This window comes from Nomia melanderi, chromosome 6 (genome assembly GCF_051020985.1).
Source record: "Nomia melanderi isolate GNS246 chromosome 6, iyNomMela1, whole genome shotgun sequence".
Taxonomy (NCBI): domain Eukaryota; kingdom Metazoa; phylum Arthropoda; class Insecta; order Hymenoptera; family Halictidae; genus Nomia; species Nomia melanderi.
Genome location: NC_135004.1, coordinates 14,903,108 through 14,931,080, shown reverse-complemented (window position 1 = coordinate 14,931,080; position 27,973 = coordinate 14,903,108). Strand labels below are relative to the sequence as shown.

Below are 27,973 nucleotides of genomic sequence, written 5' to 3'. Positions count from 1 at the left end.
GCATACGCTAGAGCTTCCCGGTGCACGCCGCGCTTAGTCTTCAGGCTGGATTATGCTGTCATAGTTGGAGCTGCGGTCATTTGTAGCTTTCGCTCGTCGATTTGCGACGTTCGCTTTTGGTGCGCGTCTTCGATTTTCCGTGGAATGTTGGGAATTCGAATATTCGAATTTTCAACGTTTGAAACTTTGAAATTGTGCAGTTTTCAGGTGTTTAAGTTCGATTCGACACGCGTGACGAGTACTAATTGCCAGCGTTGCGTCCTTGGGGGAAGGTTCTATAGCCAGCTTCGAGAAATTGAGATCTTAATGTGTTGATTTGAAGGGCAGATCGGATCTAAAGCCGGATTAAGAACGGCGTTCTAGGTCGCGCGGCGTAATAAAGGGCATTCCTAAGCGAATAACCGCAGTAATCAACCTGATTCATACATAAAACATAGTACATCGGTGTCTCTTACGACACTTTTTCTTTTGACCGGCTGCGGCCGGTGTAATTAACGCACTGCCCACGTTTCTTGCACTTGACATAATCAATATTTGTTACATGGAAGCCTGATTAACGCTCATTGCTTAATCGTTGATGCGCCTCACACATTTCCTTTGATAATACACGAGTCTGTGGTAATGACCTGTCAGTAAATAACACTATAAAAATAATCCCTCATGCGATGCATCGAGAATACAAAATTAAACTTCCATTTTCCGGAAAGTCGAATTTCTATACCCGCCAAGGACGCCCGCTGCGAAATAGAACTTGGCTAACGTGTCTGCTCATGACGGGCCATTTCCACTTATCGAAAGACGCGTCGCTCCGAACGTTTTGAAAGGTATGCAACACGTAAAAGTGCATCCACTGGGTAAACATCTCCCTCCCACTTAAATAAAACATATTCCCTTCGCAATATCTCACCAACTAAACAAAGTTCTCCATTAAAATCGACTGACCCCGAATTAATCGAGGAACACCGCAATTTCCCCGAAACTAAAAAACCCCAAAAACTTCAAAAATAAAAATCCAGTGCGATCGACCAAAGAACGCTACCGCAATTCTCCGAACTGAAAAATCCGAAGGTTTCGAAAAGCACAAATCCAGCGTCCTCCATTTTCGCGCTCCGCGATCGAGCGATAACGGCCGAGCGGCCAGCGCGTAGATCCCGCGTCACGAGCGTCGACACGATTCGCTGGCGAGCTCGGTCGTCGGCTTGATTAATGCTCGGTTCGGTCGACGGAGCTCGAAGATCGATGCAACCGGCGCGGCGCGAACAAGGGAAACGGTGTTGGTGGAACGACGTGGCGGCGGGCGGACCCGACCGGTTCCGCGGTGCGCGAATTACCATTCTTGTCCCAAGTTCAAACGCGCGGGCCGGGTCGTCTCCATTCATGCGTCATTGCTCCGCGGGTTAAACGGTCCGAGGAAGTGTGACAGTGATTTAATCACTTTCGGTTTCTCACCGCTCCCCGCCCGCCGGCTCGGCCGGTGGACGGTAGTTAGATCCAGTTACGAACGACCAGCGGCGCGTCGACGAGTCGCGTCGCTCCTTCCCGATCTTATCCGGCGATAGATCGCGAGGAAATATAGGCACCTGCTCAGCGTTCTTCAGAAGCCCAAGACAGCACAGTAGACACCATCTCTCCGAATGTTTACAATTTTAATTACACGTGACTGCGTCGAAGAATAACTTAGTATCAAAAATGAGACAACAGAGGCAACAATCTTGCTAAAGTGGTCCGTTCACAGTTCTGATCGGTTAATCGTTCAGCAACCAGAAGTAATCTAAGATCTTGTGTTGATTTGAAGGGCAGATCGGATCTAAAGCTGATGTATGTATATTTGTATATGTTAATCGACAGTGAATGGCAAAAGACAAAAAGTAACCGATCGAACAGACCAATTGGTCCAATTAGAAGTTGATCAGAATCTCGAGTCTCTCGTAAATACGAGTGGAGGGTACGGAAAGCAAGAGGGCTTATCAGCCTAGGCGTTCGCTCGCGAGGGAAGTCAGCTGGCCAGCTCGGCCGCGTTCCGTCCGCCATTTCCACGGTTCCGATCGATCGTTGGACCACGCGGTGACCTATTCTTCTCTCCGCGGGAGAGAGCGTTCGGTCCAGCGGCGGCGGTCCGTCGCGCGGGGAGGTGGGCAGCGCCACCCAAGGAAATCGTCGCGGGTGTACGCCGCGTGCACGCTACGGCCGAACAAAGAAAAACTATTTTCGTCGACGGTTTCATGGAAGTGACCCCGCAGTCGGTGGCACGTACCTCGATCCCTTCGTATTTAGGTCGCAAGCCGTGCGCTCTCCTTCTGTCTCTCCTCCTCCCTCCACTTTCGGCGCGTCCCTCCCCCGCCGCAGGTCTCGTCGGTCTGTCTCTTTCTTTCGTGCCTCGCCTCGCCGCCCTCCGGCGAATCGCGCGTCGTTGGATATGAGCCTTGTTCCAAATTTAGTGCCGGGGCTCGGTCTCGAAAGGCTTCCACCCCCTCCGACGAAGGTTTTTGGCGCTCGTAAAAGATTCCGAGAACGGAACCGCGCGCGTTGTCGAAACCGTCGACGGACGTTATTGCACCGGTTATTACGGCGACCGCGGGACCAGGTGACGTCGGCCGGTTCAGACGGCACGTCGCGTCGCGCTTGCTAGATCGACTGTTCGAACGCTGAATATATGAATATGTTGCGCGATAATGGGTCAGACGGATTAGCTCTTTGCATTGGGAATGTGAGAAATATTCGGTAGTTCTTGATTAGGCATGGATGACAGTTTTCGGAACGCTAGGAGAAACGATGTGTTCGGTAGAGGAAGATAGTTTGCTGTTTCGTAGACTGGTTATATAAAGTTTAATATCAAACGAGCGTTGCGTTTAACGAGCCGTATGCCAGGCGTTTTCCTTTTTCCTCGTGCATCCGCGAGACTAAGCGGATGTATGAATGAAAGATTCGATTCAATTGCGAAACAACTTTCCTCGAGCGAATGAATTCATTTCTTCCTCGTTGTAAGTCGCGCGTTTAACCCGGGTATTCTCATGTTCCGCCGGCGCGTGAAGCATAAATTTCATGCTCGGCCAGTCGTTCATGGAGTAATTAAAGCGTGTTTATTAAAGGGAACGCTGGAATCATCGCTTGAACCGTGCAATATAATTTCAGTTATTGTCGTAATAAAGAATATTATTGCGATGCTAATTGGGGACCGCGAACGGGGAACAGTTGCGCCGACAATGGCCGAAGAAACCGCGGACACGTGGCCGTCAAAAGTATCAAGTTAGTCGGTGAGATGAAAGTAGCATTGTCCGTTCATCGTTCGATGGCTCTTTATATATTTTCTTTATAGTTCTAATTGCTTCTACGTGATCGCTTTAACAAATAAGAAATTACTATCGAAGGAACGAGAAAACATAAATGACCACTTAGACCCCTCGCAGCGATCTGCGCAATGATCTTCCTTGCGCAAGATGATCCCTCAGACGCAACAAGAGGAGTCTCATTCAGAAACTTCCTTTATAATTTCGAATGCTCTCCAAGCATATTAACGAGCAGCAAATTAGCATCGAAAGTAAGACGAGAAAACATAAAACCCACCACTTAGACCCGCAATCCTAGCAGCGATCCGCGCAACGATCTTCCTTGCACAAGATGATCCCCGAGACGCAACGAGAGGTGTCTCATTGACAAGTTTCCTTTATAATTTCGAATGCTCTCCAACCATATTAACGAGCGGCAAATTAGCATCGAAGGTATGAGAAAACATGAAAACCGCCACTTAGACCCGCAATCCTTGCAGCGATCTGCGCAACGATCTTCCTTGCACAAGCTGATCCCCGAGACGACGCAGAGTCGAGAGGTGTCTCACCTCTAATGCTCGCTAACCATACCGACGAGCGGCAAATTGAAACAGCAAATTAAAAGAGCAAATTAAAATAGCAAATAGACGAAAACTACCCACTTAGAGCCGCAGTCCTCAACCTAGCCATCAAGCTAGACATTTGTAGACGTTTCGTACCGAGTAAATGGCAAACGTCGGTGCTTGAGCGTCGCGCGCCAGTGCCGGCCGAGCTGAAATTTATTGTTCGACCGAAGGTCAGGTGTGGGAACGAAAGTGGGCAAGCACACGGGCGCCCAGCGCGCCCACGCGCGTCCGGCCTACTCGGTCCGCTCGGATCGCGGCGAAGGGCATCATCATCATCATCATCATCGCCGCGCGCGGGCCACGCGTTCCCGCCTCGGATTACACGCGATCGCGAAACCCGTCAGCCAGCCAGCTCCTCCGGAGCGGCGCGAGACCTTATCAGGGAACGAGATCTACGGGCTAAAACGTGCTTAGACTCGATCCGCTCTTCCATCGCGCGATCCGCCGCGATTTAAATTGCTCCCGGCGACTCGGCTGACTTACGATCCCATGATTTTTCGCCGTTCTTCGCGATCGACGGCGCGCGCGCGGGAAACAGATAACAGCGGACCTTCCCGATACGTTGCTCGGCGAGTTGACCTTCGACAAATGGATCGGCGAGGTCGCAGGGCTGCGTTCAGTTTCAGGGAAATTGGGTTCCTCGAGAAGCTCCTTGACGAACATCGATCCGATGGATATCGCTGATCGTTTGGCAAACGACGGAATCGAACGTCCACCCTGTAAAGCTATTTCCGATTAACGCCGATACCTGCGACCGATACAGACGTCTCGAACGTCTCCCCTAGACCGAGCAAAGACAAGCCGAGGCCGACAGATAAATACGCCCGAAGTCGTTTATTACCCGACGGGAATATACGAACCCATAAAGTCGCTTATTCGTCAATAAGAAAGCTCGATTAGCAATTAACGCGCAAAAAGAATCGAGCATTTCTCGTCGGTCTCGTTCGGAACTGTCCCGAGCCGGCGCAAGTGGGTCAGTAAAGGAGACATTGAGCCGGGCGTAATTTTCGTTGAGAAACTCCTCGTAAATATTGATTTTACAGTCGGTGCCGAGAAGCGAGAACGTTAACGTCGTTAAGAATTAATATCCCGCGCGAATGTAACGTATTTCGGAGGAAAATAGCGTTCGTTGCGCAACGATCGCGTCCGGTGGCCAGCGAGTCCTTTACCTTGACTCCGTCGCGCGCGCTTCCCGATTTTTCAACGAGGAACGTCGCGAGCCGTGCCCTCGCCGGCGGAACGGGGACGGTCTTTTTAAAGTTAGACATTCGGAACGTGTCCGCCGCTCAATGCCAGCTGCATCGATCTAGAACAGGCGCGAACAACGTTTCCTGTAACAGTGAAACGAACTCGTCCGCCGGGTCGGCGTTACCGCACGATCCGAGAACTGCTCGGAAGAACCAAGGGATCGACCGGCTCGTCACGAGCTCGCGCCGATAGTGGGGGATAATCGAACTCGAAACTGGGTCGCATTCGACTCGATCGTTATAGCGGATCGTCTATCCCCGTCGCATAGATCATCCTCTCGTCTTTTTCCCCCGGTTTTTTCCTTTATTTTCGTTTATCTCGTTTCCCTTCTCCGGAACTCCTCCGCAACCCGCCCGTGACACGGAATCGGCGCGAAAAAGAGATCGTCGTTAAATTCATGGGATGTCGCGTTTACGATTTCAATAAATTTTCCACCCGACGGGGAATAAAACGGCGAATCGACGCGCGATCGCATCTTCGGGGCGCGCCGCGCGAGTCGACTCGTTTCTCGCGCCGTTAGAAAGACCGGCCGCGCGATGAAAATCGTCTCCGCGATCGGTTCTCGATGTTACTGCCTTCGGGATCGAGTGTACCGCGGTGTACCTTGTCTTCGAGAAGCTTGCTTTTCATCCGAACGCTATGTGAAATGTGCACCGATTCGGTGGAATCGGTATTGCCGCTATTTGGACTAACGAGGAATTGTATCGAATAGCGAACACGGTGGACGATTATCCAGTTTCATTGGACGGTTGAGTAATTGGAAGCTCGAGGAGATTTGGCTTAATCATCGATCAAAAAGATACGTATTTCGAGGCGTAATCTAGAGCTCCGAATTGCTATTTAATTAAAACTCCGGACAATCTCGGTTAATCAAGATCTTATTGTATTCGCAAACAACTTCGACGGCTGATCGCTTCTGATTAACGAGATATTCGATCAAAGGAAATGAAACGATAGACGAAGTAAACGTAGGATTGTAAACAAACGTGTGAATAAGTTCTTAAGATATTTATCGGGGACTGCTCGCGATCCGCAGGAAGCTCGTGTAAACGTTCTGGTACCGAGAATTGTCGGAAGAAAGGATATCTCCGGAAAGCAAACACGCCGCGATTATTTTCGACTTCCGATCGGAAGGGTGGCGATCGGAACACCCTTCTTCCGAAGAAGCGTGCTCGCCGGGCAGTGCCACGCTTCGCGTTTCACGGAACACTCGAAATAAGTGTCGGCGGGATTTCCGCGTAAGAGGAAATAAAACGAACTCGATGGAAGCCACGCAACAGGCGTCAGCGTCTCGCTCCGCGAACGCAGCGCGCGCCGTTCTGCTCGGAGCGCGTTAATGGCTGCACGCTATTCGATTAAGTGGGAAAACCCGGCTGATAGTTAAAGAGAAAGCCTATTTTCACGGTGTTTTTTCCTCCGTTAAACCGTTTATTCCTCAACGCTGTCGATGGAAATAGCTGCACGCCAAAATTACATTCCTCCCATTTGCGAATATTGATTTCTATTATGGGTATTACGTATTTTGTTAATGCAGATTAAAATCCTGATGCACTCGTTGCATTTAACCCTTTGAACTCTGTTATAATATTAAATATTTTAATAAATCTTATAGAAACTACCCTAAAATTATTAGATTCTCCACACGTCCAAATTTTGTACTGAGAAGGAAAATAGAAGATCGGAATGTTATAGCGTTTCTCATTTTCTAGGAATACTATAAATTAGTTGCAGTTGCTGATAGATTAATACGATTGACGTGTAATCCCTATAAAAATTCTAACAATAGATTATTTTCGGTTTCGGATTCGTAGTGTTTAAGTGAAGCTATTCAGTTTTAAGATCGTTTCGAATATTCAAAGCTTTTAAGATATCAATAATCGCGAAACAATCGAAAACCGTTTCGACTGGTACGATAGGTCCAGTATTATTTAAAAAATCGGTTGTTGTAACGTTTCAAAGGATTCAAGGGTATCTAGGTATTGGAAGTATTCGGAAGAATTGGCTCCACGTGGAAAGTATCAATTAGTGCAAGCGGAGTTGCATTTCCATCTATCTTTAGACATAAATGCCAATGATTAATTAAATTCACCTCGCATAACTCGAGTCAAACTAGACGCGTCTTTAAGTACAGTCCGCGTTGCAGAAGTTTTTAAAGCGATAATATATTGGGCGGGTTTATAGAGTAGTTTATAGACAGGTTTTCATCAAATGAAACTTAGGAAACAATTTACTGCTCGTTTCGTTCGATCACTTCCTGCGATCATGCAACGGATTTATTTCATTGTAATACTTACTTCAGCGTCGTAACAGAGACGTAATTGAAAATAAAAACGCGATATCTTTCTGGGCAGCGTAATATCGTTAATTAGCTCGTATCAGAATCCAGTTAAAAGTAAATGGATTCTCTTAGTTCCATTCCAACATTCAGCCGATTCCATTGAGAAAGTCGTTACGTAACAGCCCGTTGAATGGTGACCGGGGATTAAGGTCATCAATTTGTTCATTAATCTAGCTCGCAAATACGAAAATAGATACACGTGTCGCGGTACAGAGGAGAATATAATATAACGCTACGCGATTCGTTACGACCATCGATTTCTTCGTTACTCGAACGCAGAAACACGAAAATAGAAACGAATATCGCAATACAGAAAAAAATATACACGGTGCCATTTCCACGAACGAACCTGTTACCACATACGTTGTGCATCGATTTCGTCATAGCATTGTGTTATAATATAATACATTAACCGGCAATTTATACGATCGATTCGATCTACATATACCTACTTAATTCCTCGAAGAACGTCAATTAACATCGCGATCATAACGTCGTGAATATGTCACGTTAAATATTCAATTGAGAAAATTTCATTAACGTCACTGAGAAATGCGACAAGTAGTATAGAAGTATACTACTATAGGAAACTTCGAGAAACTAATCGCATATTCGTGATTAACGTAACCCAGTAGTTACTCGGACGACAAATTTTCAAATTAATTGATTTGTATCGGTATTTATAATTTGTATAGTATAATACTAATAAAATTGCTTCATTCAATGTTACATAATATTGAGGATTTTGCTGCTGTCACAGTGCAGAAGCGTACTGTCAATCGCTTATCAATTCAGTTTACGTGTCGCACATGAATTTCTCTAACGAATTCCGAGAAATATCTGTTATCTTTTCAATAATTGCAAAAAGAGGAACTCAGGAATGGGCGATTTCGACCTGTCTGGCAGTTCGAGTGTGAAGTTATCGAGTTTTGTCCAGAAAACGGTCGTTCGGCGCGAAAAACGCGCGACCCGGCCGTGACAGGCGTTTTCCAATTACGCGGGGAACAGTTCGGTCGGTTGGCCGACCTCGAGGACAATTTCCCGGATTAGCCGTTAACTGGGAACGGAGTGAATGGCGGCCGGAACGTTTCGCGAAACACGAACGGCGTCGCGCGGTGCACGGTTACGCTTAATCCAGTTAGCGAAGTCGGCCGACACGCGGAAACGGGCCCGAAGCCGGTCGGCCCCGGAGCCCGGAGACGCAGCCAGCTGCCGGCAATAATTGCGAGCGTTAATTTCGTTCCATTTTACCACACCCCTGCCTGCCAGCCGCGGAAACGTCGAAAGCCGCTGCCGCGCTGCGCCCCGGGACGGATCGATTGACGCGTTCGCGCGCGACCCGACGCGGTCAACTCCGTTTGTCACGACTTTCCGCTTGTCTGGGAATCATGGCTGTCTCTCGGCTTGACGCTTGTAGATATTATACGACGAGGAGGAGGATATTACTTTCGTTTTAACGCGTAACCATTTATTTACCGGTGTTTTAACCAGTTAACTGTGGAATTTCCTACAAACATAGTTATTACGTTGAAATCCCTTCATCGATAGCTATTTATATCGAAGGGTAAAAACTACCCTTAACACTAAAACTACTGAGTTCAACTGACATTTAAGTCTATAGAAACTCCAAGAGTGCTTCTATCGAAACTTCAACTGATACAATTCAGTTCGCGCATTGGTAAACCAATTTCTTTAACCAGTTAACTGTGGAATTTGGTTGGAAAAACCTCTGGTTCTGCTTGTAATAAAATCGAAAAATGGAGCGTGTACTTGTCGAATACAGAACGAATGCACGTAGAGTATATTTTAATGAAAGATCGAAGCGAAACGAAGAATTACATGTTTACGTGAAAAAATGAAGAATTCGTCGCTGAAACTGCTTTAACCCTTTGCAGACGAAGATCTTTCGAAACATACAAAGCCTTCAACATCTGAAACTAAATTACATATCAATTGCCTGATTAATAGAAAAAAAGGAAACTACGTTCTGATCTCTTGCTAACGAATAACATCATTCGTTCGCTAATTAGTCTTCCAAATACGAACACGCAAAGGGTTAAAGTCTCTACACTTAGTACACCCTGTACACGGAGTCGTCCGTATCTCGATTGCACCGGTAATTAAGAGGCGCTGTGTGCATAATGCTTCTGCAAGGTAAACAGACGCAATGGGACACGCTTGGTAACGCGCCGCGACTTATTCAAGGAATAGTCAGCGCGCTCGCACAGCTTCGCTAAAACAATTCTTCGCGACGGGCGTTTTCGAAGCGGCACTTCCACACGCACTCGCAATTTGCAGTTCCGTGGTGATTACTATAATTGGACGTTAAAGTTACGAGCGAAGACCTCTTCTTTCGAGGATCCACGAAAATAGACACGAGATGGAGTCTTGAAAAAATCCTCGAGTGTTCCGTAACCTTGACTTTGTCTTCCCCGGTCCCGAGGAAAGGTGCATCCCTCTGTCATTACCTATTTCCTCGTAATCCTATGAATTCTTTATTCCCGAGCTCGGGTGCGAGCATACCTTTTTATACTAGCCGTGACGTCAGGCCTGCGGTTTCCAGTCTACGATAAGCTCGATCATTTTCCTCGAATAGTTCCGTCACGCTCTTCAATCGCGGGTTCAGATTTTAATCGCGCGTGTTTCCCGCGGCCGACATCGCCGGGAACGAACGCGTCCGATCCGTCCTCTGCTATCTCCAGCGCCGCGCCGAGCGGAACGTCGGTTTTCTGGAAGTACCTAGAGAGAGAAATCACTATCATTTGCCCGCGTAAAAGTAAATTACCTTATCAGCCCCGTGTTTATCCGCGCGCAGATAGAACGAACGGAGCAATAAAATGCCGCGCGTCTCGTCGCCGGCCGCTTCGAAGCGCACGTGCATCGCGAGTGTCTTCTCGACGGTGTCGCCGGGAAGTTGGCGTGTACGAGGCATCCGAATAATCCATCAATGGAAACGTTCGTTACAAGAGCGAGGCACTTTTACGTGTTTTCGTCAGAGAAAGCTGCTGTCAATCGCGCCGATCTGTGTACGCGATTTAATACGATATCTCGCGTCGGATCTCGGTTAAACCGGCGATTTAAAAATATCCACTGCTCCGCTGACTTTCTATTTATTGCATATTCGTCATGCGCTTAATCTTTCGAGAGCGGTTTATCTATACGTTATCAATTAAACTGCACACGAACGACATCCCCGACGAGATATAGACAAGATTTACTAGAACTAACCGAGCAATTACAGGAATTAGGAAATCGCTATTTTGTTTCAGCATTTCGCGTGCTGATACATTGTAAGACTATCACTATCAACCTCCATCATTTCCCAATAGCAGATTAAACAATGGTAGTCGCTCCTCGAGTACAAAGGATGATCGTTAACGCTAGAACTACCGAGCAGTTGAACCGTCTTTCGAACATTTCTTTATGAAAACTATAAGCGTGAATCTATTAAGATCTCAGTTGGCTTATATTTCACTTTAGGTATTGCTAAATCAGCTTCTGTAATCGTTCTTAACACGTTCCGTGCCATGTGTACCACACGTGGTACACGGCAAGTTTGTAAGAAAATATTTTTAATGGATATATCGTCACGGTCGGTATACGTTGCAAAGCGAAAACATAAAGAAGCAATATCAAAATGTATAAAAATGACCAGAAACTGGAATATAACTTATTACTTCATTGATAAACTCAATACAGTTCATAAGCAAAATATAACCGAAGTTTCCGTGGCACAGAACGTGTTAAATAAGTATCCAAAAATTCTAAAAGAAATTAGGAATTGTTCATTTTGACCCATCCGGTAGTTCCAGCGTCGAACACGACGAAACTCTACGATTCTGCCAGAAAACTTCAATCCGCGAGCATCAGCGCATAAATTCCTTCCTCGAAGCTCTTCTGGGAACACCCAGCTAGACCCCTTCGAGCGGAATCTGAAAACATGAATGAAGAACTGACCCCGATAAAAGCTGAATGGTCGTTGCCCGCGCCTCCGATTCGCCGGGCACATCTTGCGCAACGTTTCCCAGTAGTTTACGTAAACCGTACGCCTAAACAGCCCGGGGTAGGGCCCGGGGAATCGGATTGGCGTCTGGTCCAGCCAGATGTTTCCCCTTTCTTTCCGACCGGACAACAGACCGAATTGGCCGCGGCGAGTCGCGAGTAAACTTTTCTCCGAAGCGATTCCGTCGGCCGCGCGGAACCCGCGGAGGAACAACCTCGTCGTTGAGCGAGTTGAACGACGCGTGCCGGCGTCGGCGGCCAACTCGCGCGCGTAATTGAAAGCTAATTGGAAAGCGGAGTGCCGGTAATTTACCGTTTCTCCGAGACGAGTGTCCACCTCCGTCCAGCCGACGAGACGAGACGAGACGAGACGTTGTCGCCGATGTCGTCGGTTCGCGCGCGTTCCTTTTTCTTTTCCCCGTGCTCGTTTCTCCAGCGGTTCCGTCTCGCTCTCCTCCAGCTCGGTTTTTTCCGCCGTTTGATTTTTTCGTGTCCTCCCCGCCGCTCGACGCTATCGGCGCGCTGTTTCGTTCGCGCGCGCACACACGCCCGTGCTCTAGTTACGGAGGAGCCGACGACGGTGCGCTCGGACGCGAATAGTTGTTCGGGGTCAAACGGTCGTTCGGGCAATCGTCGTCGTTGCCTTCGGGATTTAGGTCAAACTACGCCCAGAAGCGAATCCCCTGCAGTTCCTGGTACCTTGAACCCGCGCGACGCGGCCCGACTTCGTTTCGAGGTTTCGTCACGCGGCTGTTCGCGGTGGCCGCGCTCGGACCGTCGAAGTTTGCGCTGCGAGATCGCGTTAAACTTTCACGCGTTGAGTGCCATGGAAATTTAGACCGTTTTTCTGTACGGTTATCCTTTTTAGCAACAATTATTCACTATTTGCCTTTACGAATATGAAAGTCTTATATCGCGAATGACGACGTTCGTTCTTAAAGGGTTAATCTCATATAATAACGTATTAACCCTTTGCACTCGATGGGCGCCTTATAGTCGCAGCTGATTCGACGCAGTAAACTTTCAAATTTTCAGTTCAATATTAAACCTTGTGTAATGTATCAACACATAAAACATCGAAATAAAATAATCTATATCAGATAATCGTGTTGTGAAAAATATCGTTAATATTAAGACAGAAAGTAATGAATATTTTTAATGAAAAATATTGTCGAGTGCGAAGGGTTGAACTCGTGAGGATTTTCAGCGGAATTTGATGGGTATAGATGTTAGTCGTTGAGACGTTGTTTGGAAACATCATGTGTTAAAGCACGTGCTCATCGAGGTTATATGTGTAATTCTGTTTGGTAGAGTCTGTAGAGTCATTTCGAGTTTGATAATTTGATTGAAGTGTAGCTATATACCGTGCTTGTGTTCAGTATCCCGAGATAGAACCGAGTTCTCGACCACCCAAAGTACTCGAGTCATTAATAACCAATGAATGCGTGAAGTACAGGAGATCGCAAACGCTCAATTGGTCGTCTGGTTTTCGTCACTGCAAGGCCCGCGAAAGGAAAGCTAGGTAGACACTCGAGGGTGCCATAAGATCAGCCTTTTTCGGCATTGCTGCGTAAATCGGAGGACCGTTCCGGAATTTCGGCGCAAGAAGCGTTCATTTCTCATGGAGTCGTCAACGATGACGAACGTTTCGAGAAATACAAGCTGTCAACCCGCTGCGCGTCGTTACAATCCCCCGATATCACAATCGACACGATCGGTCGTCGACTACTTGTTACGCAAACAACAAATATCGGTTTTCCGTCTCGGAGGTGTCGAGCTCGACAGGTTTTCGCAAAGACAGCGACGACCGCTGCACCTAGATCAGTGTTTCTTAACCTTCTTCGGATCATGGCCCGCTTCAACGTCTCGTAGATCTTGATGCCTCCCTCGGAATAATAATGCACCAAGGTCTGAAAAGTTTTAACGTTATACCTGTGACCATAATGTTACCATATTTCTCGCAGAACGTCAAACTTGCAATGTTAATAATTCATCATCTATAAACATGAATTTTTGACGAAAACGTTTGTTTAATAGCCTTGGGAAGTGGTAGGTTCTGGTTAGGTCTTGGTAGCCTTGACCAATGTTAGGTTTTGATAGCTTTGAAAAATGTAGCTCTTGGTTAAGTCTTGGTAGCTTTGAAAAATTGTAGCTCTTGGTTAGGTCTTGATAGTCTTGAAAAATTGTAGCTCTTGGTTAAGTCTTGGTAGCCTTGTAAAATTGTAGCTCTTGGTTAGGTCTTGATAGTTTGGAAAAATTGTAGCTCTTGGTTAAGTCTTGGTAGCCTTGAAAAATTGTAGCTCTTGGTTAGGTCTTGGTAGCTTTGAAAAACAGTAGGTCTCGGTTAGGTCTTGATAGCTTTGAAAAATGTTAGGTCTTGGTAGCCTTAGAAAATTATAACCTTTGTTTAGTCCTTGATAGTCTTGAAAAACGTTAGCTCCCGGTTAGGTCTTGATAGCTTTGAAAACTATTAGCTCTTAGTTAGTTCTTGGTTGCCTTGAAAAATTATAAGCCTTGGTTAGATCTTGATAGTCTGGAAAAACGTTAGCTCTCGGTTATGTCTTGATAGCTTTGAAAAATTGTAGCTGTCGGTTAGGTCTTAATAGCCTTAAAGAATGTCAGTTCTCACTTAGATCCTGATGGCCTCAAAAATTGTTAGCTCTCAATGAAGTCATGATAGCCTCGAGGGACGTCAGGCCTCGGTTAGTCCTTAATATCCTCGGAGAACGTCAGGCCCCAGTTAGTTCTTAGCCTTAAGAAATGTTTCAGCTACATTCGAATCGGCGGTAGGGCGGCTCGAGTAGGGCGCCACGTTGAGAAGCACTGATCTAGATCAAAATGACCGTGCACTCGCCGGGCGAGGGTTAACCGACGTTCTTATCCGGTCTTCTCTGGTTCGTTCCCTCTCCTCGCGTGAACCTTCGCGTGGAATGCAAAGGCTAGGTTCATGCCTGCAAGCTAGAGAAAGCGACTTCGCGGACGTATGCAAAGATTCGAGCGCGCAACGAGGTTACGAGTCTCTCGAATCTATCCGTTGCCGGCGGCCGCGAACTTCCACGGGATCGAAATCAATTATTGGAAATACACGGGGGACGCGGCCGAAGTAGGCCTGCCGTCATTTCCATGGCGTCGGCGCCAGCCCGGTCCCGGGAATCTCGCCGGCGGGCATGAAACGCGCGTGACCACGGCTCTCTTCGTATGCCCGCGGAGGCGTACTGTTGACATTAAGGCTAGCCTGCGTAATGCATTCAAATTATCTTCAAGGAGTTCGCGGCCGTCGGTGATGGCTGGCCGCGGATCGGATTAAACTCGACGCGCTGTACGAGACAATTTCCTGGGAAGCATAACTTTACCAACCTCGATGTGCCTTCTGGCTGTTATTTATACTGTTCCAAGAGTTTTAACGCTGAGCTGTTGGGGTATATACTTTGTCGTAGGTTTGCTGGGAGTATGACCTAGATATAAGCTGATCGTTGATTCAAACTTCAACTCTTTGCGGACGAAGACGCTTGAAAGTGCAGAAGACTTGTGCGAAGCTGCATTATACATCTAATGCTTAAACGATAGAAAAAGGGGATCTATACACTGATCTCTTGCTGTTCGAGTAATAGATACATCCTCGAAGTTTCTACAGAGGAATTTCAAAAGGCTGTAACTGCTCGGTAGTTTTAGTGTTAACCTTTTGCAGTCGATTCTTTGAAACGTACAAAACCTTCAATAGGTGAAGCTAAATTATATATCATTTGCTTAAATAATAGAAAAAAAGGAAACTAAGCGGTGATCTCTTGCTGTTCGAGTAATTCAATCATTCGTTTGTAACTTAGTATTTCAAATATGAACATTTCATCTCGCCGAAATGTCGACACTCGTCCGCAAAGGGTTAAGTTCTTTCAAAGGTTCAAACTTTCCTGAAGCGAAGGAATAGTAACTTGAGTATCATTTTGAAACACTAAAACTAGCGAGTTAAATTGACTTTTGTAAATTTCTCTGCAGGAACGAAGTCTATTGAGACTTCAATTGATCACGCAGTTTGCGTATTGTCAATTACTCGGATTATTTCTCAGAGAAATTCTGTTTAATTGCAAGAAATCAGGAATGGGTCTTTGACCTAGGTAGTTCCTATGTTAATTCAACTTTCGAGCTTTCGATACAAAATGGTTCGATCAGCATCGACAATGAAAAGCTTTCCTCAAAATTAAGAAATTCTTAATTTTCCACCTAACTTTTCTGCATTTGCCGATCACCATGTAGTTTTCGGTTCCCGAATCCTTTCTTCTCAGTCACTCTGTATACACCGTCCTATCTCCAGCCGCAGGCTCGTCCGGCATGTGTTCTAGGAACTTGCAACATTGATAAAGACGCCGACGGCGTTCGTAATGCACTTCTTCGACGTCGGTCACGCACAGCGTTACGGAGGCGGTACCAGAGATCCTCCGGCCGATTAAATTGCCACTTTATACCGTTGTTTAGAGAGTAATTGAAGCGGTACTTCTGGGACATCCAACAATAGACGATGGGAACGCTGCATTGCTTTTCGTCGAATTGCCGGAATCCTCCCGACCGCGGGCGGACGATTTTCCGCTGCGCCCGACGGACGCGCATTCGTTCGTTCGATACCTTTCATCGATACGTTTTCGTCGCGACGGTTATGTATCATTTCGCTTTGTGTCGAGCAGCACGAGCGCGCCAGTTCCTGGAACTTTCACATTCTACTCCAGTAGATTAACTTTTCTGCCCGTCCGCTCCTCCGATCGGCCGACCCGCGCTCGTGTAATAATATTTATGCGCCGAGAGCCTGGTCTTATGCAAATCGCGCGTTTACAAGATAAACCGAAACTCCCGGCGCACCGATTTCCTTCGATCTTTTACCGGGCGAACTTGAGGCGCTGCGCGAGCGAGCTCTCCGATCGGTGGAAAATCATTTCGCCGGTGGGAGGATAGCTTCCGCGTGATACAGCGTTTTCGAGCGACGAACAGCGTTCCTGATATTCGAGTGACGGTTGCTAGTCGAAATGTTGGAGTACTCTCAGGAAATACGTGTAACTGACGGTGAATGATAAATAAATGCTCTCGATAGAACATCAACACTATTTCTACCGAAGGTGTCGATAGACAACTTTTAAAAATTTAACTTAAAATGATTTCCTCGGTTTAATCATTTTTCCTCAATTGAATTTTCGACATTTTCTATAGTTAATTTGATAATCGTCACTGAAGAGGTCGGAAAGTTAATTCAGAATATACAACTAAACTTGAAAAGTAATTTTAAGTAAAATTCGAAAGTATAGTGTTGAATAGTGTCCAATAGGAATTTGTCTCTGAATGAATCTCTGATCGCTGCCTTATCTGAATTTGGTTGACCACTGTTTGTATCAGTTGAAAGATTCATTTCCTTCGCGATGGATCGAAGGAATCGAATTTTGTTGCATTGTGAGATACAGAGACAGTAGAGCAGTCGCTATAGAGAATTTTGATATATTAGTTGCTACTTTGTTAAGAGAACTGTTTCAATCCTAAGGTTTGATTGTTCGTCAATGCGTTCAAATATTGGATTCTTCAATTTCAAAATTTCCAAAGTTCTACTAATGCTGCACGTTGGTCGAAAACTGTCGAAAATCTTCCCTCGCAAAACCAAAGACAGAGTCTTAAATCCTGTGAGCTGATGAACAACAGCGATTCCATATTCAAAGTGTTAATAATCCCCGATGAATGTTGCATGTTTTCCAAGTTCCTAACTGCTGAATCTAAAGAGAACTGTTTCAATCCTACGATTAGATTGTTCGCAAATCCATATTCGCTGTATAGCCGCGCGTTCCATGCGAAACAAAGTCGCTGTTCGCGGTCGATCCCCGTAGCTGCGCCTAAACGCTTCGAAAGTCGCGCGGATATAATTTCGCCCGTGGCGGGGACCGGTTGCCGATCGGGCCGTTTCGTAAGAAACACCTGCGAGTCATTATCCCTCGACTACCTTGGCTTTCCCCGGCAATAATGCGATTCGATTTGCCCTCGCGGAACGGCCGATTCCGCGCTCTCCTCTCGCCGATCAATGGGACCGAATAACGCGTTTCTATACGCTCGTACGAAATTCGCGTGCTCGTTTCGCAACTAGCGCTCGAAGGCTACCTCTAAGCTCCTCAGGTGCATTCGGCAAGGTTCCGAGCACCCTCCCCCCTCCGCGTTTTCCACGCGAATGCCTTTTTCTTTTAATTCGACCTTTTTTTGCGAGCTGCTTTGCGTGTCGGGCATTTCGCAGGCGTGACGAACACGCGTTTACCGGCGAGCGAAGGTTCGCCGCACGCTTCCACATCGAAACGTACGGCTGTTGTGTTTCTGGAAGCGTATCTGGAATTGTGGACCACCGGAGGAGCGACGCCGCGTGATGCGTCGGCACTTCAGCGATTTGCTAGTCGCCGATCAACGAGTTGCGAACGCGTTACCCGCTCCTCGCGTTGTCTGGTTATTGATGAAGGGAAACGCCGCTCGACTCCTTATTACATAGGTGGAGATGGATGGTTTATCTTCAACGCGAACTCTTGTTTTTCTTCGAGAAGTTGAAGTCTTCATGAGGTTCTGCTTACAGCTGAAGTTTATTGGTTTCTTTGTTATCTCGTACCTAGAGGCTTGTTGTATCTATGTTTAGAGACTGTTTAGACTAGCTTCTTTTAGCCGAATACCAATTAGCTTCAATTACTGCCAATTGAAATGAATAAATGCGCAATTACATAATAGACCTTTCGGAGCGTGAAAAGTGGGCATCTTTGTCGTAACTCTATTCCTAACATAGTTATGTCCACATTGTTAAGAACTACCGAGTATTTAATACAGTTAATATGTAATCCCTATACAAATTGTAACAATAGATTATTTTCAGTTTGTTCAGACATTCATTGGAGTATTCGAGTGAAACTATTTATTTTCAAGATCATTTCGAGTATTGAGTGCCTTTGAGATATCAATAATTACGAAAGAAAAATATCGAAACCGGTCGTTTTGATTGGTACGGTAGTAGTGTTAATTAACTAGAAAACAGGAGAATCCTATTTCGTTTTGTCCACGTTTCCTGAAGCATATCGATTAGCAACAGGAAGATTATACTTAGAAATCAGAAGAATCGAATGTCATTTGGATTTATTTATTGCGTACCGGATGATTTTCAGAAAACTGAATTGTGCGATGGCAATTTTCACTGAGGTCAACTTGTATCACTATATTTTATATTTATCTTCATTTTATATATATATAAAATTTTATATTTATCTTTATTTATATTTATATTTATATTTATATTTATATTTATATTTATATTTATATTTATATTTATATTTATATTTATATTTTATATTTATCTTATATCAGAAAAAATATATATAAAAATCAGAAACAACATAGTGAAATTTTCACAATACAAACAGTAAATAAAATTTACGAATGCCCATTCGAACAGCCGTTCGTGCAAGGGTTAACAAACATTCCCAGATCTCGCGAGTCCGGTCTATCCCCGTCGAATCAATATTCCGCCGCATCTGATCATGTTTACCGAACGGTATCAAGGTCACGAGCAATATCTACAAAACAGGAAGTCCTGTTGGTGCGATCCGTCGCGGCATAAAAGTTCCGCAGATGGAGAACAAGGTCAGGCTCGCGCGGACTTTTTCGCATTGTTTTTCCGCGCCGAATGAATCTCGGCGTCTGGCTAGCAGGCGACGCGAGATACACCCTGTACATCGCGAACTTGGCGCGGAAGCCGGCCGCTATTTCCAGCCCCGCCCGGCCCGAGTTTACCAGAAAATGGAAAATGTTTATTCAGGAACGCTGTGCGCGTCCCTCTCGCTCGCATCGCGCCTCGGTTCTCCACAAAAGGGGGCGGCGATTGTACGCCGCGCGGAGGTTTCGAGCAGCGTCGCGTTCAACCCCTTGCTTTCCAATACAATTAACCCTTTGCACTCGGGAGTTTCTCGCTGGAAATATTTAACATTTTTCGACAAGGCGAAGACGATATTCTCTGAGACTAACTCAGGGAAGTCGCCACTAGATTGAGCAAAGCTATTTTATTTAAACATTTCACATTGCAATAGAAAGTTTAAAATAGTAAATATTCAACTTCATAGTTTTGCTGTATCAAATGAAGTGGTGACTGAGAGTCTCCTTTCGAGTGCAAAGGGTTAACTGGTTAATAGTTTCTCAGGGAAATATCTGTCATCTTTTTGATAATCGCAAAGGGAAACCAGGAATAAGTCATTCTACCTGTCTAGTTTTACTGTTAAGTTTACTAACCTTTTGCGCTCGAGAGGTGACTCTGTCACCTGATTTAATACAGTGAAACTATAAAATTTGATATTTAATATCATACCTCGTGCAATGCACCAATTCGGAAATATTGAAATAAAATAGCTTTGTTCCTCAATGTACGTGTGATTCCTCTTCGAGTTAGTTTCACAGAATATCGTCTTTTTCTCATCGGAAAATGTTCGAATGTTTCTAGTGAAAAACTTCCGAGTGCGAAAGGTTAAAAGTTTCACTTCGTCGTATAATCTCTCGCCTCATTTCCTTTGGCATCAGCGAGAGTGGTTCAATAGTACGTTTCGTTACAAGTCGACGTTTATTTTGAACACCGAACAACGAGCACAGCGATGTTCGTTAAAAGGCAAGGAGTTAAATACATCTGTCGGAGTTCCGACAAAGTAGCTCGCCTACAATTCGCGAGAATCCGATTTATTCCGGGAGCATTTCGATCTAGCGAGAGCTCATTAAAGGATTCAAGCGTTTCCCAGCATCGATTATTACTTAGCGTACAGCGAGACCGACACCCCCTGCGGCCAGGTTCGCTCGCGCAGCGAAATCGATCGCCGCTCGCGATAACGTCCCCGCGCGCGCTTTACGCCGCGCGCACGGCCGGGCCGCCTGTGTATTTTCGAAAATGTTGCTTTCTTTCGTCGTTTATTTAATCGGTCCCCGCAGCCCTCGCCCCGATACCGAAATATCCGCTTAGTCAACAGAGCTCGCGGTTCAATAAAACTCTTCGTCACTACGCTGTCCGGCGAATTTCAGATTTCTCTTTATTTCCGAAAATTCCGCGGCACCTCGGGTATACGAGAAACGTTTACTTTCGCGAGAATTACTTTCGATAGATTTCACGCTAAATGTTTGGACAACCGTCGCTTTATGGTTAATTGCATTTTAACCCTTTGCGCTCGGGAGGTGACTCTCCGCTTAATTTGACACAGTAAGACTATAGAGTGTGATGTTTAATGTTAAACTTTGTGCAATGCCTCGATACGTGAAACATTTTAAAAGAGCGCTCATTATAAAAACGATATAAAATAATAAAACGAATAACCTCTATGGTTATTATTTTACACAGAACACTGCGACATATCTTTGTTAAAGTCACCAGCCTGTATTAGCTTATCAGTTATATTAACAGATATTTAAAACCCGAGGCACACCGCTTGCGATCACAAATGATTGTTTTTAGGTTACAATAATCTAAAGGAGTTAGACGCATGTCGTCTTTATCTCATCGGAAAACGTTCAAACATTTCTACTGAAAAACTTCCGAGTGCAAAAGGTTAACTGTGTTTGACGAGTACACGTCATCGTAAAGCTTGACACTATACTAATTCTTTCAGCGATGAATTCTTTATTTTTTAAACGCGTGATTCTTCTTTGTCTCGTTTCGATCTTTCATTAAAATAAACTCTGCATTCGTCCTGCGTTCGACGAGTACATGCTCTATTTTTCAATTTTATTGCGCGAACGAAAAGTTTTTCCAACTAAATTCCACAGTTAACTGGTTAAAGAAATTGGTTGAACAATGCGCAAACTGAATTGTATCAGTTAAAGTTTCGATAGATGCGCTCTTGGAGTTTCTATAGACTTAAATGTCAGTTGAACTCAGTAGTTTCAGCGTTAAGGGTAGTTTTTACCCTTCGATATAAATAGCTATCGATGAAGGGATTTGAATGTATCAACTATTGTAGGAAATGCTTTTTAATCAAGTTTCTTCGATCTGAGCGGTCTCGTGTAATTTGTTAAATTTAGACTGGTTGTTATACTTCGTTCGAATCTCTACACACGACTAACCGATTTCATTCTGTTACAGTGGTGTACTGCGACTATACCGCTTCCGGAAGGTCGCTGCAGTTCCTTGAAGAGTACATCGCGAAAGAGGTGCTGCCATGTTTAGGCGACACACGTGCGTCCACTTCGATCTGCAGCCTACAATCTTCTCTGTTCAGGTAAGGGGACCGTGATATCGCGCGGTTGGATAATATTGGGTTGCCCTAAAAGTTTCTTTCGCTTTATTAACACTAAAACCACCGGACGGGTCAAAATGACCCATTCTTGATTCTTTCTTCTTGCAAATGTTAAAAAGATAACAGATATTTCTCTGAGAAATTATTAAGGAAATTGAGTTAGCAATTCGCAAACTGAATTGTACATCACTTAAAGTTTCAATGGATGCACTGTTGTAATTTCTATTCACAAATTTCAAAATGTCCATTTATCTGCTCGGTAGATTTAGTGTTAACACTAGAACGAATTTCGTAGATGAAATGTTCATATTTGTAAGACTAAGTCGCAGACAAATGATTTAACTACTCGAACAAGAGATCAGCAATTTCCTTTTTCTCTGTTAATTAAGTAATTGATATTTAACTTCATCTGTCGAAGACTTTATACATATCGATGTATCATCGTCGGCGAAGGGTTAATAAAATGCTAAAGAATTTGAAGTGACGTAGTTCCACGTCGTGTTACTGAATTATTTACAATCCATTCTGATTTATTGCCATCTGCCATTTTCCCGAAGGCCAATGTTATCTTCTCGAACTGTCTGCCAGACTAAACATCGCGGACAGAGCGCGAAAGAACCTCGCGGGATAACCTGAAACGCTTACGATTGGAATGTTCAGGTGAAAGATAAACGAAACGTATATTCGAGTACTGTTCACGTCGACAGGTGCCACGTAGCAGTCTCTCGTAGAATATTATTCTACCTCGGTCACATTAACTTCCTGTTCCTCGTTTCCAGCGCAGCGAAGAAATCTAATTGCTCGTAGAACAATGCGATAAAACAAGCATTTTCATTTGAACTCAAATTCGAATGATCTTCGTCCTTTCGCTAGCGAACTTTACACGATAATTATACACGATGATCAACGACCGTCAGTTTCGACGCAGCTTTCCATTCTTCAGTAACCCTTAACCCTAAGTCACCAAATGACTTGACACAGCAAAACTGTGAACTTTGATATTTAATATCAAACTTTATAATGCATCAATGTACGAAATAGTGAAAGAAAATAGTACTCTTCCTCAACGCATGTGAGATTTCTTAATTCAATCTAAGAAAATGTACCTCATTAGAAAATATTGAATATTTCCGGTGAAAAACTTCTGGAGTGCAAAGGGTTAAGTAGCAAACAAATGATTCAACTACTGAAACAGTAAGAAATCGGTACATAATTTCCTTATTCTTTATTTAGGCATTCGATGTGTGATTTTGCAGAATCTACAAAGTTTCCTATACTCTAAAGAATCTTCGCAAAGGGTTAATCATCGTCTTTCGTATCGCATTCACTCGAACCATCGGCGAGCATAGCCTTTTCCACGTTTATGAATTCAGTGTCGCTAGAACGACGTATCTTCCTTCCGCCTCGACCGCTGATCAATCCGAGCTGTAGATAGCTACGGCTTCAAGGTCACGTATAACGCAGCAAGGATTCTATTTATGTATTGCCGTACAATCAGTTCGACAAAGGTCTCAGTGTCAGGCAATAAGTGCAGCGCAGAGGTTGCTCAAAGTTTTCTGCGCGAGTAAATATTCATTCGAGATAACGGTATCTCGCGAATTCGAACTTTTTCATTGCAACAGTAGACCGGACGACAATAGTTGTCGCTAATGAATTCGTGTTTGTCCGATTGTTTATGCCGAATGATTGTTTAGGTCCGGACGGAGTTTTATCGGACGAGAAGTTCGCTCGCTGACAGCTTCCGAGCCGGCGTTACAGTCGTCGGACGCTTCAGCCCGGCGACATTATAAATTATTGAAAGGCATTGTATGGAGAGCCTCTTCATCTCGATGCCACGCCATCGAACAATCGTGATAACAATCGAGGTCGCGAGCGGCAACGCGAGCACGCATCGATGCATGCCCGGCGGGCGTCGGGCTCAGCTAACGACACATCCGCGAGCGATTCCCAGAATCAATTCCAGTTGCGGGTTACCCTATTAACGCGTTAAATGCCTCACGATTTTCGTGCGTTTCGCCAAAGCAGCTTTCACGGAGCGACATACGTATCTTCTGAGAAATATGATAGTCGAATTACATATTTACTCCTTTGAGATCGAATAATATCGTAATTAGTGGCATTAGGTTTTTAAATCTAAAGTCGAAAGCAGTTTCGTTATTCGAGTGGTAATCAACATAGCAATTGAACGTAATTGAATATGAATATAATTGACTTTTTTGTTAGTATTTATCAGTGTGTTTTATTCATTCTGTAGCGTCCTATAGATCGATGAGTGTTTGTTTTATATAGAGTTTATGGAAGTTTGAAAGATTGTTTTCTGTTTTATCTGACTGTTACAGTTTGTTAGTTAATGGAATTTGATAGTACAGGAAAGTGTAGGATCGTTTAGCTAAATAAACTACGATAATTCGATATGATTAAGGTAATCGATGACTCCGAGGGCAATCAACGCGTCAGTCTCGAAACCAAATGATCCCGCGATCCATCTTTCATCGTCTTCCCGGGGCGTGTACGCCGCTGATCGAAAGTTTCGACGCGGTTACACGCGACGAACGGTGAATCATTCATCCAGTTGCTACGGTTAGACGCATCGGGAAAGTTCAGGCGCCGTAAAGTCTACGGTTTATCGGCACTTTCGAAGAATTTATCAGTTTTGTAACACATAATCGCGGAGGAAGTGATTTGATGCAATTCACAGCCGCCGGAATTCGCGTTTCGCAACGTCGAGCGAACGTTCGCGGCGATCGCGGGCCATTAAATCGGTTTATAATTGTTCGGAGCTCGATCAAGTAAACTTCACTCGGATCGCGCGCTGAATATAAAAGTTTCATTCGATAATCGAAGTTATACGGTAGTTCCTCGCACAGGTCAACGCCGCGGTAAAAACTTTGTCTTGCTTTTCACGCGTTCGTGTTCGATAAAAACGTACAAACACCGTTCCCCGTCGGCGTCAGCAATTAGCTGCTGACTCCGGAATCGAAAGTAGAATGTCTTTAAAAAACCATCCGATCAGACGAACGATTAGAGACGATCTAGGATCGAAACAGAAAGAGTAAGAAAATATTAGAGGCAAGAGGAGGCGTACAGGAAATTATAAATCAATAGTAATCCACGAGGCAAGCTCTGCACGCCGTCATTTAATTATCAAACTAACGCATTAGCGTGCATTCCGCTTAATCCGGTCCACGTTAACGCGTTAATGGACGCGCCTACAGGCCGTTATCGAGTCTCGTTATCGAATCGGCGAGCCGCGTCCGAAATTTTTCCGGCGGAGTGTACTCGCGGGAGCCGGTAAAAGCGGCGTGGCGGTGCGGTGCATTATGAATTTCTAATTATCGATTTCCTATGCCGGCGCGGAATTAACATGCGAGTACGATTCCAGTTGACGTGCGGTTTCCGCGATAAACGCGACTCGTTTTCCGCGCCACTCGACCGTTGCCTTTCTATTTCGCTCGGATCGGGAATCACGCTCGCGGCGGGCAGCCCGGCTGCGGCCGAATTCCTCGCTGCCCGGACGCCGATCAGCTGGCACCGTTTTCAATCCGTGCGGAACGTCGCCGGGACAGCCCCGTTATCCCTAAATCTTATGCAGCCGAACGCAGGGGTGGCGCTGACGTTCCAGATCAATATCCGAGCGGGCTCGAGCCCCGAACACTTACCGGCCCGCCGCGCGTCCCCTACGAAAATAACGACGCCGGCCCGGCGTCACGTGACTTTTCGAAATCCATTTTTCATCCCGTCAGCCGCGATTCACGCTCGCTTAGGCGTTTGTGGTTAATCGTACACTTTGCGCGAAGAACGTGAAAATAGAGATTAGCAACAATGACTCGCGTCAGTTTTCGATGTTTTACCGTTAGGAGTGGGTAATTAACCCTTTGCACTCGGAAGTATTTCGTTAATACTTGACGTTTTCTAAGTAGATAGACGATGTTTGTTGGAAGTAGCTTTAAGAGAAATCGCAAGTGAATTGAGAAACTGTTTTCTTATCCTGATGTTTCACACATCGATGCGTTGTACGCAGTTCAGTGTTGAATATCAATATAGTTTGCATCAAATCAATGCTCCTCTTGAGTGTGAGAGGTTATTTATTTTTTTCTATTTGAACCTTCGTAAGGGGCCTACGAGCAATGTGAAGTCGAGCTTCGTTTTTGGGAGTACCATCGAGGTTCGATTGTTCTACGAGCAAATTACTATTTTCCACCCTGTTGACGTGATGGCTGCATAGACTTGTTTCGAGACAAATGGGTTTCTTCACTTTTCGTGTAAAGTGCGAAAAGAAAAAATCGTATACGAACCTTAACACTAGGTTTACAGACCTTCAATCTGTTCTCTTCACAGAAATTAACCCTCTGCGAGCGAAGATTCTCTGAAATATATAATACCCTCAACAGATGAAGCTAGATTATGTAACGATTACTTGAACAATAGAAAAATAGGAAACTACGCGCTAATCTCTTGCGATTCCATTAATTAAATCATTTGTTTACGACTTAGACTTCGAAATATGAACAATTCATCTCGTCGAAATGTCGACATTCAAGCACTCCAGATAGTTTTGTAATCTATCAGCAACTACAACTAATTTTTATAATATTCCCAGCGAAAATGAAAAATGCTACATTTTTTAGATCTTTTACCTTGCTTCTTAGTGCAAAATTTGTATGTTTGAAAAATCTAATAATTACAGGGTAACTTCTTTAAGATTCATTAAAATATCTAATATTATTTCTGGTGCAATTTTGGAGCCTACAGAGTTCAAAAGGTTAACCCTTAGCCGTCCTATCGGAACCTCTACCTGCTTTAACAATTTTTTCTATATTCGTAGTATCACAATTGTACCATTTAAAGGTAATTCAGTGACTCCCAAATATTCTCGAATAAATAAACAGAGCTATATTAAGCTGTAATCGAATGAACCAACGTGAACCTCAAAATGAAACCAAGAGCACTCCAACCGCAAATGGTTAATGATCTATTCAGATCAAAATTATAGAATTTAAAAAATAAATTCAAGTACACGTTCATCGACGTGTATTTACCGAACGACGTTCATAAAATTCAGCATGCGTCGGTTTGACGCGTTCCGCGAGTATATAGCGTCGAGTTGTCCTCCCGGACGACCTCAGAGCCGTCACGGCGAATCTTCGTCGCGCGCCCTCGGCGCGAACATCCGCCGGCCGAGTTTCCTTTTTTATTTCTCGGCGATCATTAACGTCGCCGGAAGGACGAATCGATATATCCTGACCGACGGAACGGCGGGTGTTGCAGACACGAAGCCAGAGACATCGTCAGGCACGCGGTGGGGGCCGGCGAGCAGGATGCGGTGCTGTTCACGGGTCAAGGCACGGCGGCTGCCCTTCGCGCGCTTCTGCGACACCTCGATCTCTCCAAGTCCACGGTGGTGTTCGTCGGACCGTTTGAGCATCACGCGAACCTACGGCCTTGGCGGGAGCACGGCGTCAGGGTAAGAGAGATATATGCGCGGCGAACGTGCAGATATTTTACGCGAGAGGATTTTTCACCGATGAGTCAAGTGTATTCTCGGCCCTGGGGACGCTTCGACCCACTCGAACGATATTCGAATACCGCGGGAGACGTTGAACGTTTCATTCACTACTCCGCTTATCCTTTTCTCCTTTCCTTGGTTCGCTCAACGCTAGCTTTACGGGCACTTATTTTACACTTCGTTCTATCGTAGCGAGATTCGTCGCCACGTTCTTGATTGATTTGATGGCGTTTAAGCATTTTTGGAGCATTTTCTGCGCGCGGCATACAACAGTAGACGACACCCGACTTTCAATTGGCACAGTAGAAAAACGGCATCTGGAGGTTCCATTACTAACTGGATCATCGTACCGCCGACGCTCCAAAAAGTACATCGTACAACCGCGCTGTATAAAAATACGAATAAATACCAGATTTTGATGAACGATTGATGACAAATCCGAACGATTTTCTAAACGCAGTCACACTATTTTCCAAACATCCCAGCGCCGGTCCGTCGCAATACGACCTGGTCGCCCTTACGCACGCACACAAACCATTCATCCTACAATACTTTAACCTACGCTAAATAATTCTAGATACTATCAACAATGAATGTTTCTTCCAACAGAGAGATCTCCTTTCTACCATCAATGAAGCTTATCAGTCTCTTTACCCACAGTTCCTCCATGTAAAATGTCACCGCAGACGAAACGTTCAACCAGAACCTCTCGAAAAACAGAAATTGCGGTA

General features: G+C 45.1%; 1 protein-coding gene across 2 annotated transcripts in view; it reads left to right on the top strand.

Moving 5' to 3' along the window:
• LOC116430111 (uncharacterized) overlaps positions 1-27,973 on the top strand; it is a 93,725-nt gene that overhangs the window by 54,765 nt on the left and 10,987 nt on the right. For both annotated transcript variants that reach the window (XM_076368737.1, XM_076368736.1), the window contains 2 exons: positions 21,583-21,718; positions 27,005-27,200. In XM_076368737.1, coding sequence (XP_076224852.1) covers positions 21,583-21,718; positions 27,005-27,200 — 332 coding nt within the window. The remainder of the gene's footprint in view (positions 1-21,582; positions 21,719-27,004; positions 27,201-27,973) is intronic.